The sequence below is a fragment of the Aptenodytes forsteri genome, unplaced genomic scaffold, assembly GCF_000699145.1.
Source record: "Aptenodytes forsteri isolate BGI_AS27 unplaced genomic scaffold, ASM69914v1 Scaffold308, whole genome shotgun sequence".
NCBI classification, from domain to species: Eukaryota; Metazoa; Chordata; class Aves; order Sphenisciformes; family Spheniscidae; genus Aptenodytes; species Aptenodytes forsteri.
The window spans coordinates 325,593-340,011 of NW_008795475.1; the positions used below are offsets into that span (position 1 = coordinate 325,593).

Genomic DNA, 14,419 nt, shown 5'->3' on the forward strand with positions numbered 1-14,419 from the left:
ATGGCCCGGGGGGGGTTGGCGTCTCTGGGGCAGGGGGCTGGGGATCTGCACAGTGTTTATGGCAGACCCTGTGCTCTTCGGGGTTGTATGGTCTTGTCTGCTGCTCGTTTCCCAGTCAATTAGTAACATTCACCGGACAGTGGGCAGGCTGAGGGGGTCCCACTCATTCTGTGGAAGTGGGCTCTTCTCCCGTGGTGGTGGACCCAGCTTGCGCAGGTGATAATGGGCACTGCAGAGCCCCTCCTGCCCCTCTGCTGCCAACCGCCCCACGGAGCTTGCGCTGAGGATCCCACTCGTGCCCTGTGGATGCAGGTATTGGTGAGGAGCAGTGAGCCAGCCGGGGAAGATGCAGAGCACTGCCTTGCTCTGCCAGGCTTAAGGCTCCCACCCCAAAAAGCGCAGCTCCCACCAAACCATTCACACGCTGGGAAGGGAGGGGCTGGATCCTGGTTGCTGGTGAAAATACGGTCCTTAATTCCCATCTCCAGGAATGTCAACGAGTGCCATGTTGTTTCAAAGGATCTTTCTGGGGTCCAAAATGCACCCCGGCCATGTTGCTGTGGTCAGTGTTGCTGTCGTGGGGACACACAGTTGTCACCGGTCTAAGGCTTTAGAAAGGTGCCTTTTTAAGGAACCACCTTAACAAGGACAAGGTGATGCCCAGACCACCTGAGTACCTCTTGGCCAGCTGAGTGCCCAGGAAAGTCCAGCTCCTGACAGTCGCTGGGCAGTGATACTAGTCCCCCTGTCCTCTGATCACTGGGAGGGTGACCTGGCTGCCAAGGGCAAATCCTGCCTGGAAATTGTCACCAGGGAGGGTGTGTTGGGGACTGGTCCTGAGCTCAGGTGGCCCAGCTGGCTCACTGGAGCAGCCACAGTTAGGATGCAGATACCAATGCAAGGTCATCCCTCTCTCTCCCCTTTCCTCCTTCATTCTCCCTCTCCCCATTTCTCTTCCATAAGACTGTTTCTTTTAAGGGCAGAAATCCCCCATCTGCAAGCCTTTCCTAAGTGGCTAGATGAGGAGAGCCAGCAGGGATTTGTCCCACGTGGAGCAGCAGCTGGGTGGCAGCATGACCACAGGACCCCAAGTCCCAGTTCCATGCACAGACCCCCAAGTCCAGCACCCGCTGTCAGCTCTTGCAGGAAGGAAGGTGATGGGTGCTGAGTTCCCCCTGCTCAGTGGCTGCTTCCCAGGCTCCCTCTGTGCACACGAGATGCTTGGAGCCACCGGCATCCAGGGCCTGCATCGGCAGCAATGGGTCTTCACTAGTGACGGGCTGGAACCAGGGCAACTGTCCAGGCATGGAGGGCTTGCTCTCTTCCACGTGCTTTCCTCCCTCTCTGCGGATGTCACCTCAAAAGAAGGTTAAGTTGCTGGGGACTTAAGTGTGCACGCACACATGTGCGCACCCATGAATCTTCCTGGGCTCCAGCGAGGGGAGGGCAATGAGGAAACCTGCATGAACACCCCTGGCTCTGCAATGAGCTGAGTTCATGCTCTTGCACCACTTTTGCAGCCCTGTAACAAAGTCAGGGCACTTAAGGCAAAGGAAGAAATTTGGCCTCATGTCACCAATCCCCGATCTTTTATTTTCCCTCTTTTCTTTCCCTTTTTTTTTCCTCTGGCTTGTTATGTTTTTCATTCCAGGTTTCCCCACGGGCTCCTCTTTCGAGGCTGTGATGATTACGGTCGGGGCTGCTTGCTGCTGGAGGAGGCTGGGTACCAGCCTGGGCACGGGGCAGCAGCGGTGAGGAGTTATGGTAGAAAGGAGGATCATGCAGCCGATAGGGAGCTACTAAAATGGAGCCAGGGCTGGGAGAGAGGCAGAAACAGGCTGTGGCAGGGGTTAGCTGCCCACCAGGGAACTGCAGCAAGGTGTCTGCAGTGGGTCTCGCTTTTCCTTGTAGCTGGAGACAACGAAGGGAATAGGGAGTGCATGTGAATAGCTTAGCAAACCCAACTGAGAGCCCTGAAATGAAAGCCCAAGTTTCTGGCTGTTTCTCAGCTCTGTTTCATTGCATAGTCTGCTCTGCACTCCAGTGATGGCAGGAGAGAGCACGGCCTTAGAGAGCTGCATGCGGGCAGGGACGAAGGGTCCCATGCAGCTGACGGAGCGCACTGCTGCGCTGCCAGGAGCAAGTTCACCGGTAGGAGAGATGCTCCCAAGGCAGCAAGCGCTGGCTAAATCACAGATACGTCTCAGGAAGGGCCAGCACAAGCCCCTCTCCCAGGCTGGTGGGACAGTTGCATGTGTGGGATGTGCAGTTGTCGGTGGGGCTCGGTGGCACGGCCTCTCCAAGCTGGGAGATCCCGCAGCCAGCGTAGGTCCCTCGTGACTCGTGTTTTCTTACCTTGCTGGTGATGTTATGCACCTGAGGTCTGGCTGGACAGACCTGGGGTCCAGGCATGCTGTGGTTAGATGGCTGTAGGTTTTCGGGGTCATGCCTGTGCTGTCCCTCTCAGTGGCCCTGGAGCTCCCTCGCCAGGCGGGGAAGAGCCCAGGGTGCTGTGGAGGGGTTTGGCTCTCCAGGAGGGTTGATTGAGCACCTTCTCTAGGGGCTTGCCCAGGCATCCTGCTCGATGGCATGCCTCCAAGGTGCTGAATTCCCCTCTCGTGTCTCCTCCTGTTCCACCCTCTCCCAGCTTTGCTCTTTCTTCCCCCCAGCTGCGTTCAGGTGCTCCCAGGCACAGCTGGGCCACCCCTCCCCTCCATCTGCCCTTTTGATGTGCTGTATCGAGTTGCAAGTTTTGCAGACTTCGGTTGTTCCCAACCTAGGTGCTTCCCAGCTCTGGCACACAGCTCACAACTGTTGCCGGTGCCTGCAGGAGCGAACTGCCACAGTTCAGGCATGCATCTCTCTGCCAGGGTCATGCAGGCCGTTGGGTCTCCTTGGGATGCTCAGCAAAGGCAGCAAATGCCGCAATCTGCACCAGCATTTGATAAAATCCAATGACAGGAGGCAGGAAACTGTTCTGCTCAGGTGTCTTCTTCCATAACCGGTCCCACGTCCTGCTCCCAGGCACCATAAGTCAATATCCATATATCCAGCCTCTGTTCCTTAGACGGTGCTTTGGCAAGGGGTGTTGGGAAGCAGGTACTTTAGCTATAGCTTGAGCATCTTTCCCCTTCATCCTCACGCTGCTGTTATCATCCTTGCTGTGAAGGACTCAGTATCCACCAGCCTTGAACAGAAAGAAATGGTTGCTCTGGCCTAGTAACTGGTCTAGTAGCTGAAAAACCTTGGACAAGTCGCTTAAGAGGTGCTGCCTCAGTTTCTCTGTCTGTAAAATGGGCACAAGGGTGTTGACAGCCCTTGTAGAGTGCCAGGAGACCCAGGAGTGACCGACACCAGATAAGAACAAGTCAGTTTGTTTCCTTCCCCGTCACATACAGCCAGTGTTTCCCAGGCTGTGCAGAAGGGACAGTGTCTCATCATGTGTCAGTGTCCAGTTCAAGGGTCTTGATTCGGTGCTGATCAATAAGGAGTGTGTCTGGGTCCCTCCGTGGGTCCCTCCACTCAGCAGGGACATCCTCCTGGGCACCTGGAGCTGTGCAGTGGGCCAGGTGCAGGATGGAGGCATGGGGAGGCTGAGGGCAAGGCAGCTGTTATCCAGGTCTGTCTCTCCACGTCTTTCCTCGCTGTCCTTGGTGGCATTATTTGAACCTCTGCTTCTTTCCCAGGGGGTGTGAAAGCCTGTTCCCTCAACTGCCTGGCCGAGGGTTTCAACTTCTACACAGAACGAGCCGCAGCCGTGGTGGACGGGACACCGTGCCGGCAGGACTCCAACGACATCTGCGTCAACGGGGAGTGCAAGGTGCTGCCGGGGTCTGGGACAGGCTCGGGATGGGGAGGCAAGGGCAGGACCCCAGGCAGGGGAGCGCTGCCCTCCACATGCCCACACGGACACAGGTATCCCTCTGCCTGTTCACCTGCAGGAGCAGGAGCACATCCACCTCTGGGCTTGTGCCCATCTGCTCTCCATGCACCGGGTGCCACATTGGCCTGCGTTAGTGATGGGTCTCTGCATTTACAGCCCATGTAGTCCCAGGCACTTGATATTTCCCTTGAAATGGGACCTGGAGGGGCTATAAAAGTTTAGTTATAAGAAAGCACGGCGGGAGTGGTGAATGTCCCCCAGCAGGCAGGCAGACAGGCTCCCTCTGTCTCTGTCTCCCTTCCTGTGTCTCTGGGATCTATTTGTCTCTATGGGGCTGAATATACTGTGGAACAAAACGGGGATTGCACCATAGGTAGCCACAGCCGTGGTGGTGACCCGCTTGCTAGCCCACATACTGTACTGTGGCAGCGGGGCAGAGCCGGAGGCTTCATGTGGGCTTGCTACCGCGATGCTGGTGCTGCAGGGACACGGCTCTCCTTGGGCTGCTGCAGCTCCACCAGCTCAACTCAGGCACCCTAACCTCTGCCTCATCCCGCAGCCATGGGATTTCTGCCTGCGCCCCCCAGCCTTGGACAGAGACCCCCCCAGGGCTGTCCCTGGAGAGGGGTGGCAGAAAAGTGGGGCTGGGCAGAGGTGATGTTACTGAGCACTGCCTGGTGTACAGTGCAATGGAGGGGAGTGAGGTGGAACCCAGGGGAGTTCCCCACTCCCTGGGATGCTGCAGGTCAGGTGTGGGGAGGACAAAGCCCCACCAGGACGGCTAATTCCCTGCTGCTCCTTCCTCCAGCATGTGGGCTGCGACCGTGTCCTGGGCTCTGACTCAAAGGAGGACAAGTGTCGCGTGTGTGGGGGAGACGGCAGCTCCTGTGAGACCGTTGAGGGCGTCTTCAACCAGTCCCTGCCGGAGGGAGGTAGGGAGCAAGCAGCCTGGCCAGCACAGCCGGCGTCACCCACCCTCGAGTCCCTCCTCGGCTTCACCTGCTCCTGGGGATGCACAGGACAGGCAGGGACATATCCCAGGGAAATACCCCAAAGGGTAGGACCAGGCTGCAAGCAGGGAGCAAATCGCTCCTGTTCACTGAGCAAGCCGTGACCCAGCCACCGCTGGCACCCAAGTCCCTGGCACAGAGCGCCAAGCTCCTTCCCTGCTCCCCAGCTCACACTGCCCTCAAGCCAGGCTGTGGAGATGCCCATGGAGATCCCAGCTCCACAGCACCTCCCCAGCATGGCCACTCCCATCACAAAAGCCCGCACTGCAAAGCAAGCAAGTCACTGTCCTGGTAGGCCATAGTGCTTTTTCTGTTTAATTGCAGTGGGTGGCTGAACGAACACCTCTGCACTGCCAGCATCTTGTTTAGTGTTTAACCCATGGGTAACAGGGTGGCACACACTCCCATCCAGCTCAGGGCAGGGTTAGCTCTGGGCTCGGAGGCTGAGCATCACTGCTTACCAGCCCCGGGTTGTCTCACAGGTTACGAGGAGGTGATCCAGATTCCCAAGGGTTCTGTCCACATCGACATCCGGGAGCTGAACCTCTCCATCAACTACCTAGGTGAGATGGGGCTGGGGGACACTGAAATCCCAGCCAGACACCCCTTGGTCTGCCATTTCCCTGCGGTTAATAGAGCGTGGTAAAGGCTCAGCATGGAAAACCTCCCACTGCAGCAGAGGATGGGGTTGGGCGTCCCAGCTTGGGGTTGGGGGCAGAGGAAGGCAGCAGTGCCTGCTGGCAGGGCGGCGTGTCCCAGGCCAGCGTGGGCCGTGTCAGTATGGCACACGCAGCCCCTGTCTCGCTGTGGTGCTGCCTCCGTCCTGCGCTCACTGTTCAGCAGTGTAACCCTGAGCAAACCCCACACCCCGCCATTCCTGGCACTGTCTGCAGGTCCTTGGCATTCCCCCTCTCCGCCAGCATGTTGGGCTGGGGATTAAAAATAGACCTGCTCACATTTTCCTTGGGCTTAATTTTCCAGCCAGACTCTGGCTGGTTTTTACAACGGGCTTTTTTCTTTCTCCTTGCCTTCTCTTTCTGTCCTCCAAGCAATGGACAGTGATTGCGGAGAGGTGGGCAGGGGCACTCACTGCTGGCTCGCTGCCTGGTGCCTCCGCAGGAGCCTGCCCAGATGCTGGCACCGGTAGGAGGTCGCAGCGGGGCTCTCCTGGCAGCATCCCTCCAGGCCAGCTCCCTTTGCTGGGTTCGGGGATGCCGACATCCCTCCCTGCCTGGCCCAGGTATACTGGGGACTCCTCGTGTACATCCAAACTGGATTTCTGTGCACTGAAGGCACAGCCCAAGCTCGTATCCCTATCGACTGCTGCCACCAGTTTCTCCCACTCCAGGATCTGTCCCTGCACCCCAGTGGGAGGGGAGGGAGCACCCTCCATCCTCATCCGTACGAAGTATCTTTCCTCCTCCAGAGCATCATGGCAATGAGGTCGTTGCCAGCAGCGAGGGCAGGAGTGATGCAGAGCTGGGCGCCAGCACGGTGTTGGTGGCAGAGAGCAAGCAGGGAGAGCGTGGGAACGGGAGCAGGAGCGAGCAAGCAAGCCGATCCCCCTCTAGCGACTCGCTTGGGCAACCACAGCCAGGCTCCTGGGGACCAGCCTCCTCCAGTAGCCCCAGCAGCCAAGACCCAGTTTGCACAGCTGGATTGGAGCCTGGCTTCGTGGCCACAGCTTGTCACGCTGCCAGGTGTCCCCATCACCACCCCAGGCAGCTGGCTGAGCTCCCTGCAGCATCATCCTTCCACAGTGAGGTGGTGCGCAGGCTGAGACAAGATGATGGGTACATTAGTCCCACCTCTGCTAGTGACTTTCTGTGTGACCGTGACCTGGGCACCTACTTTATTTACCCCACGTATTCCCTCCCTGTAAAATGAGGCTGATGATATTTACCCTCCATTGTAGCAGTGCTCTGAACCTGGCAGATGAGAAGCACCCGGCCGAAGCTGGATACAGGTACGTTCAGCCTTTCTGCTAACCCTTGCTTCCCTGTCCTCGCAGCGCTGAGAGGGGAGAACGGCGAGTATTACATCAATGGGAAGCTCTCCATCGACCCCCCGCGGCGCTTTGACATCGCAGGCACAACATTCCACTACAGGAGATCCCCAGAGGAGCCTGAGTCCCTGGAGGCCTTGGGACCCACCAACGTCACCCTCTTTGTCATGGTTGGTAACATGGTTCCTTCATACCCCCACCTGGTGTGGGCCTGGTCTGGGCTAAAGAGACCTTGCCATGACTACGTGGGAATTGGAGCAAATCAGCCTCTGTCCTCGCTGTCTGGAGTAAAGGGGCACAGAGATCAGACATAAATTGGGCTAAATTCTCAGGTCTCTCTCCCTAACCTGCCAGGCTTTGGAACAATTTGATCTGTAAGTGCACAGGAGCTTGTTCTTTGATCATGTCACCTTCGTGGCTGCACCACTGTCATCACTGGTGGCTGCCATGTCAATGCTGGAAGGGGCTGGAAAGGGAAGGGGGAGGAGATTTCAGCTGCCCTGGATTTTAGAAAGCGCTCTGAAGTTGTGGGACGCCATCCAGACAGTCATGACCATGCTGGACTTCGGTGGCACTGATGCCTCGGTGATGCCTTTCTCTGCAGGTCCTTGTGCGGACAGAGCTGCAGGGGATCCGGTACAAGTTCAACGCACCCATCGGCAGGGATGCCTCGAACCAGTACTCCTGGCACTACACCCCGTGGACCAAATGCTCAGCACTGTGTGCAGGGGGTGAGGTTTGACCCCATGTCGGCTGGAGGGGGGACATGTGTCTGCACTCCTGTGACTCCCACGCATTGTGTCTGGGCCACGTGAGACAGCGCACAGACGTTAGCATCTGCTTTGCTCTAAAGGAGCTCTCGGGTTTCTATATATTCCCATCCTGCACTCAGCTACATGCAAGCTGGTGTCAGTCAGCATGATCTTGTGGGCAGAGTGTCAGGGCGAACAACCTGGATGCTGTTCTTCGGCTGGACTGCGGTGTAAGTGGTAGAGGTGACGGAAGGTAGCATGATATGCTTGAAATTCATTTACTTGTGCAATGCAGGACAGGTTAGCCGATCGCAACGGTCCCTCTGGCCTTCAGATCTATGCAGCTGTGAACTGAAACACCGCTGATGCTTCCCTGAATCCCTTGGGCTGGTTCCCGTGGGGATTGACACAAAGGTTTGCGCCATGTCTCCTGGCTCTGGAGAACCTGGCTGCGGGTGACTGAGCTGGTGTTCAGAAGAAGAGAGAGGCAGTTTCAAAAGCAAGACTTAATAATGTTCCCTGTTAAAAGATAAGGGCCCTAACCTGGTCTTGCATGCTAGGCCTCAACAAAGTGTTGCCCCCTCTTGTTCCAACTATTCCCCCCAGTGCTGCCCAGAAAGTGTCACAAGACCAAGGTTAGAACAGGTTTATTTGAGGATGAGATCCTTGGAACGCTTTGATCCTCCATCCTCTGCAAACTCTGCCAGCTTCTTGCCCTGGCTGGTGAGCCTTCACCCCATCCATTCTTTTCTGGACGTGTTAGAGGCAAAGGAGGCCTTGGTTATGAATAGAGAAGTCGGTTCAGGCTTGACGAGGTGCAGTGACAAGTGGTTGCCTGGTCACATTGCCCACGTGGGAGCAGAGCTGTGGGGCTTGTACCTGCAGCCTGGCTCAGCGCTAGCCTCAGGGTCCTCCTCTCTTTCCCCTTTGCCTCTTTTTCCTGACAGGCAGCCAGATCCAATCTGTGGTATGCAAGAAACTTTCCGATGGCTCAACTGTCTTCAACCATTTCTGTAGCCCTGAAACCAAAATGCCAGAGCGACAGAGGCCGTGCAATACCGAACCGTGCCCCCCAGCGTGAGTACCATGGCTTGGACCAGATCAAGGGAGTGTGGGTGGAAAAGCCAGTGTGGAGGAGGGTGAAATTCCCCCCTCTCTGCCATTCCCAAGTCAGAGTCCCCTGCCACAGTACCCAGGGGTGACACTACCTGGCTGGAGCAGCTCTGCTCTGGAGGGTGGGGGGCAGTTTTCTCCTCTGTGCCCCATCATGAGCATAATACAGTGCGCAACCTGCACAGCCCAAGTGCATCACTGCGGGGAAGGGGCAGTGGCGATGCAGGGAGCAGAAACCTGTGCTCTGTCCGTGAGGCTACACTGTGCCTTGCTCGGTGAGAGATGTGCCAAGCACATGGTGTGTTGGCCGAAGGTGGTCCCTGTAGCGTGACCTCCTCCCTGCACTGCTGTGCTACTTGCAGAAAGGAGCCCTCCCCATCTGGTCCTTTGGTGCAGAGCAGATACTCAGCACAGTCCCTCAGAAATTGTCCCAGCCCCTCCCTGGCTGGCCCTTGCCCCTCTCTTGAAGGGGAAGGGGAGATATGGAGGAACTCTGTGGTTCAACCAGAGCTGCCTGGGAGTCTGTGGCCAGAGTAGGAATAGGGCTCTGTACAGGCGTATGGGGACAAGCATGGACCACTGTGCCCCTCGCAAGCTTTGCTGTTTTACCTGTCTCCAGCTGGATGATTGGGAACTGGTCTGAATGCAGCCGAAGTTGCAACGAAGGCGTCCGCACACGCAGCGTCTTCTGCAAGCGTAAGATCTCTGCCATCGAGGAGAAGACCTTGGATGATGCTTCCTGCACCCCTCCACGGCCAAAGATGCTTGAACCTTGCAATAACCAGACATGCCCTCCAGAGTGGGTCGCCCTGGACTGGTCTGAGGTAAGTGCTTAACATCGGCCCTCACCTCCCTGATGGCACTGGTCCTTAGGAGAACAGTGTCAATCACTAGGCCAGAACATCGGTGATGGCTGCTGGCCATGGAGAGCGTAATGTGGTAAACGGTCTTGTAGCTCAGGAGGCAGGCAAGGTGGGAGCGCTGGTGGAGAGAGCCAGCGCTGCCCCTCTCTGCTCTTTGCCGTACATCCTGACCGCATGTGTCCTCTCTTTGCAGTGCACCCCAAGCTGCGGGCCAGGTTTCCGCCACCGCATTGTCCTCTGCAAGAGTGGTGACCACAGTGCAACGCTGCCCACCTCCCAGTGCTACGAAGGCTCCAAGCCCCCGACCAGCATGAGGTGCAACCTGCGGCGCTGCCCACCGCCGCGCTGGGTGACTGGCGAGTGGGGAGAGGTAGGGACAATCCTTTTCATGGGGTTATTGAAGGAGAAGAGACTGCCTCCCCAGCCCCTCACATCCTAGCGCACATGAGGCTTTTACCTGCCAGCAGAACCCAATGTGGCCACCACAACTATCTCAGGGGCAGCAGGATTCTGTGGCAGTGTTCTTTGCTCCCCCTTGGCTCAGGAGGCCACTGTGATGGTGGCCCAAGCGCACAGCTGACCCAGGGAGTCTCCCAGGCCTAGCAGGGCCACACAGAAGTTGTCGGAGGGCCCCCATGGGTATCTGGGGGGCAGCGAGGCAGGGAGCAGTACAGTGCAGTGGGAGCAATGGGCTGCAGAGGTGGGCTGGGCCACCTGCCACAGCGGGGCGACACGGACAGTCCTCCCTTCCCTCTAACACCCCTTGAGGCGCACAGCTGACCCAGGGAGTCTCCCAGGCCTAGCAGGGCCACACAGAAGTTGTCGGAGGGCCCCCATGGGTATCTGGGGGGCAGCGAGGCAGGGAGCAGTACAGTGCAGTGGGAGCAATGGGCTGCAGAGGTGGGCTGGGCCACCTGCCACAGCGGGGCGACACGGACAGTCCTCCCTTCCCTCTAACACCCCTTGAGCTGCAGGGTGCCCCTGCCTGCAGCGGGGCGACACGGACGGTCCTCCCTTCCCTCTAACACCCCTTGAGCTGCAGGGTGACATGGGGGTGCAGGAGGCCTGGGAAAGGCCGGTGATTTAGGGCTGGATGGAGAGACCCTCGCTGAGCCCTGGAGGTTCGGACCAAGCTTTTCAGGAAGCAGGGCCGCAGAGCTCAGCCGTGCCGGTGAGGTCCCTGCAGCTTCTGGTGAGGGAAGGGATGACTGCATCCAGCACCTTTTGCACCTCCTAAGACCTGGCCATGCCCTCTCCCCCCGCGTTATTAAAGCCATGGCGGCCGCCGCAGCTCTGTGCTGTGCTGTTTCCCGGCAGTGCTCTGCGCAATGTGGCCTTGGCCAGCAAAGGAGATCCGTCCAGTGCCTGGCTCACACCGGGCAGCCGTCCAGCGACTGCGTGGAGACCCTGCAGCCACCCGGCATGCAGCAGTGCGAGACCAAGTGCGAATCAGGACCTACGGACAACCCTGAAGGTGAGGGAGTTGGTGAGGTCCCCAGGGGGGACTGGGGAGGGAAATGCGGAGCACTGCCAGCCTCAGGGGCCACACGGTACAGGGACACCGGAGCCAGCACAGCCCGACTTGGGCTCTAGGTGCTGTGCTGTGGGGTAAGGCTCTTGTGGGGAGACCTGATGCTGTCCCCTCTGGTCCCAGGCCAAACTGGCATGCCGTGACCCTGATAAATGGAGTAACTGCATGGGGGGACTGGGGAGGGAAATGTGGAGCACTGCCAGCCTCAGGGGCCACACGGTACAGGGACACCGGAGCCAGCACAGCCCGACTTGGGCTCTAGGTGCTGTGCTGTGGGGTAAGGCTCTTGTGGGGAGACCTGATGCTGTCCCCTCTGGTCCCAGGCCAAACTGGCATGCCGTGACCCTGATAAATGGAGTAACTGCACCTTGGCAAAGAGAGGTTTTCAGTGGTGAGGTTCTCAGTAGCTTCTTCAGCATGGCTGCATCTTCTGCTTCCTGGTAAACAGCCTCCAGGAGCTTGGCATCGGGGTGCAAAAGGAGCTTGCAGACGGCTGGTTAGCAGTACCCCCCTCAGGGCTTCTCACCCCTGAGGCAGCTGTAACCCTGCTTCCTTCTGTCGCCCATCCAGAATGCAAGGATGTGAACAAGGTGGCCTACTGCCCGCTCGTCCTGAAGTTCAAGTTCTGCAGCCGGACCTACTTCCGACAGATGTGCTGTAAAACATGCCAGGGGCACTAGGGACACAGCGTGACCCCCGTGGGAAAACTGGAAGGCAAAAGCTGCGCCGGAGGGCCGCCGAACCGTGCCCTTTCTCTCCGCCCTGGGAATCTCCCCTGGGTCCAACACAGACACTGGTCGTGCTTCCAGTGGGAGCCGGCGTCACCCAAACCCGTCCCCCAAAGACATGCACCCTTTGCCCCCGAGCTTCACAATGGCAGGTTCCCAGTTAAACCACTGCCAGCCACTGCAGGCACCGCCACGGCCCAGTGCGACAGGAGCCAGTCGATGAGCGGTGGGAGAGGGAGAAGCTGGGCAGAGCACGGCAGCAGGGACATTACTTGAAATTCTGACATTGTTATTTATTAGTAGCGGACCCAGGTCCTGCAAGCGCCGAGATAGCCACCGAAGCAGCACCACTCGCCCCGCTCCTGCCTCGTCCTGTTCCGTGCCTGTGTCCCGAGGGCATCGCGGGGCATCGTGGTCCACAGTGGGGTGTCCCCGGAGGCTACGCGCACCGGGGGCTGCTGCCTTTCCCTCGGGGATCCCAGGGGAGACAGGGAGGAGGTTTCAGATGCCACGGGTGACAAGCGTGGCTTGTTGCTTCTGGGTGATGGATGAAGATGAGCTGCTCTGGGGAGTGGGGTTGGAGCAGGAATATTGTTTTCTTGGTTTGCATCCTGTCACCTTGGGACATGCAGCAGGGGACAGAGGAAAGCAGGTCACACAGTGAGCAGAGTGGTGACACCAGTTTAACTGGGAGAGGGGGTTATTCAAACTCTTGTAACAACCTACTTTGATTGGGGTGCCCCCCTATTTTTCTTTAAAGCCCTTGTCACTATTATGACCATTTTTTATTCCAGAGACACCTCGAAGCACAAACTGAGGTCAGCACTGAGGCGTGCTCGGGGTTGCAGTCACTTAACGGGCATCAAGGACGTGTCGGACTGCAAAAAGCAAAACAAAGGAGGATGCAGGACGAGAACTGTCTTGGTCACAGTGTCCCCATTGCTGAGCTGTGACTTGGGACCAGTCTGCCTGGTCCTCGGCCCTCCCCAGCGAACGCCATGGCCTCCACAGCTGCTTTGCCTCCAAAGGTGCTTTACTTTCAAAGGTGCTTTGCCTCCAAAAGGTGCTTTGCCTCCAAAGGCAGCCTCGCCACATGCTGCTGTGGCCTCGGGGTGCTGGTCCCAGGGCCACCCACTCCTCTGCCCTCAGGAGACCTCCAGTGATGAGAAAAGAGCAGGCTTGAAATTCTTCCAGGTCACCTCCTGGCCAAATCTGGGCCAACACACGTCTTCTCCATGGACCACCGCACCCTGCGGAGGAGACCTGAATATCCAATCTACAAAGCATGTTCTTTTTGTTGTCATTATTGTTGTTGTTGTTATTATTTTTAGGCATTTCTGCATCACAAAGATGGGAAATCTTGTCCAAAGCCATGTTCTGTTCCCCTTGGGGGTCATCCGTATGGTGCAGGGAGGCAGACAGCCCTCTTTCCCCAGAGCAAACCTCTCCGCCCTGCCAGCCCTCATGTGTTACTCTACCATCTATATTTTTACGCGCTCATCAGCCGATCACAGCTTCTCTGGTGCTCAGCAAATCCCGTTTGGCTGTCGAGCGGGCCTTCATTTGTCTTCCTTCCTGGTGCAATGCTCCGTTCTGACATTTTGGTGAGGGCAGGGGGTGTTTTCACCTTTTTATATAGATATATATATAATGAAAAATGTTTAACTTACTAACTCTGAGGATGAGCGACGTAACGGCATGATTTATAATAAAGGAGTAGCTACGATCCCGGGCGCAGCTTCTGGTCCCAGTCTTGTTTCTCAAGTGGCAAGCCTGGGCTCTGGGCAGCCCCACACCACGATGCTCCTTGTGCTCATGCTGAAGGAGGGGTTTGGGCAGCAGGGGAGGGTTTTCCCTGCAGCCCAAGTGACTGGAGCGGGTCATAGAATCATAGAATCATTAAGGTTGGAAAAGACCTCTAAGATCATCGAGTCCAACCGTCGACCCAACACCCCATGCCCACTAAACCATGTCCCTAAGTGCTGCATCTACACGTCTTTTTAAATACTTCCAGGGATGGGGACTCAACCCCTTCCCTGGGCAGCCTGGTCCAATGTTTAACCACTCTTTCAGTAAAGAAATTTTTCCTCACGTCCAATCTAAACCTCCCCTGGCACAACCTGAGGCCGTTTCCTCTTGTCCTATTGCTTTTTACGTGGGAGAAGAGACCGACACCCCCCTCGCTACAACCTCCTTTCGGGTAGTTGTAGAGAGCGATGAGGTCTCCCCTCAGCCTCCTTTTCTCCAGGCTAAACAGACCCAGTTCCCTCAGCCGCTCCTCACTAGGCTTGTTCTCCAGACTCTTCACCAGCTTCGTTGCCCTTCTCTGGACACGCTCCAGCACCTCGACGTCCTTCTTGTAGCGAGGGGCCCAAAACTGAACACAGTATTCGAGGTGCGGCCTCACCAGTGCCGAGTACAGGGGCACGATCACTTCCCTACTCCTGCTGGCCACACTATTTCCGATACAGGCCAGGATGCCATTGGCCTTCTCGGCCACCTGGGCACACTGCCGGCTCATGTTAAGCCGGCTG

The 14,419-nt window shown here is 57.4% G+C and overlaps 1 protein-coding gene across 1 annotated transcript in view; it reads left to right on the plus strand.

The window, feature by feature from the left end:
* Nucleotides 1-11,837, plus strand: part of ADAMTS10 (ADAM metallopeptidase with thrombospondin type 1 motif 10) — a 45,483-nt gene extending 33,646 nt beyond the window's left edge. Inside the window, exons 15-24 of the mRNA XM_009281133.1 lie at nucleotides 3,687-3,820; nucleotides 4,692-4,815; nucleotides 5,376-5,456; nucleotides 6,905-7,068; nucleotides 7,503-7,629; nucleotides 8,598-8,727; nucleotides 9,383-9,587; nucleotides 9,820-9,996; nucleotides 10,944-11,100; nucleotides 11,728-11,837. Of these exons, the coding sequence (XP_009279408.1) occupies nucleotides 3,687-3,820; nucleotides 4,692-4,815; nucleotides 5,376-5,456; nucleotides 6,905-7,068; nucleotides 7,503-7,629; nucleotides 8,598-8,727; nucleotides 9,383-9,587; nucleotides 9,820-9,996; nucleotides 10,944-11,100; nucleotides 11,728-11,837 (1,409 nt within the window). The remainder of the gene's footprint in view (nucleotides 1-3,686; nucleotides 3,821-4,691; nucleotides 4,816-5,375; nucleotides 5,457-6,904; nucleotides 7,069-7,502; nucleotides 7,630-8,597; nucleotides 8,728-9,382; nucleotides 9,588-9,819; nucleotides 9,997-10,943; nucleotides 11,101-11,727) is intronic.
* Nucleotides 11,838-14,419: the final 2,582 nt, after the last annotated feature.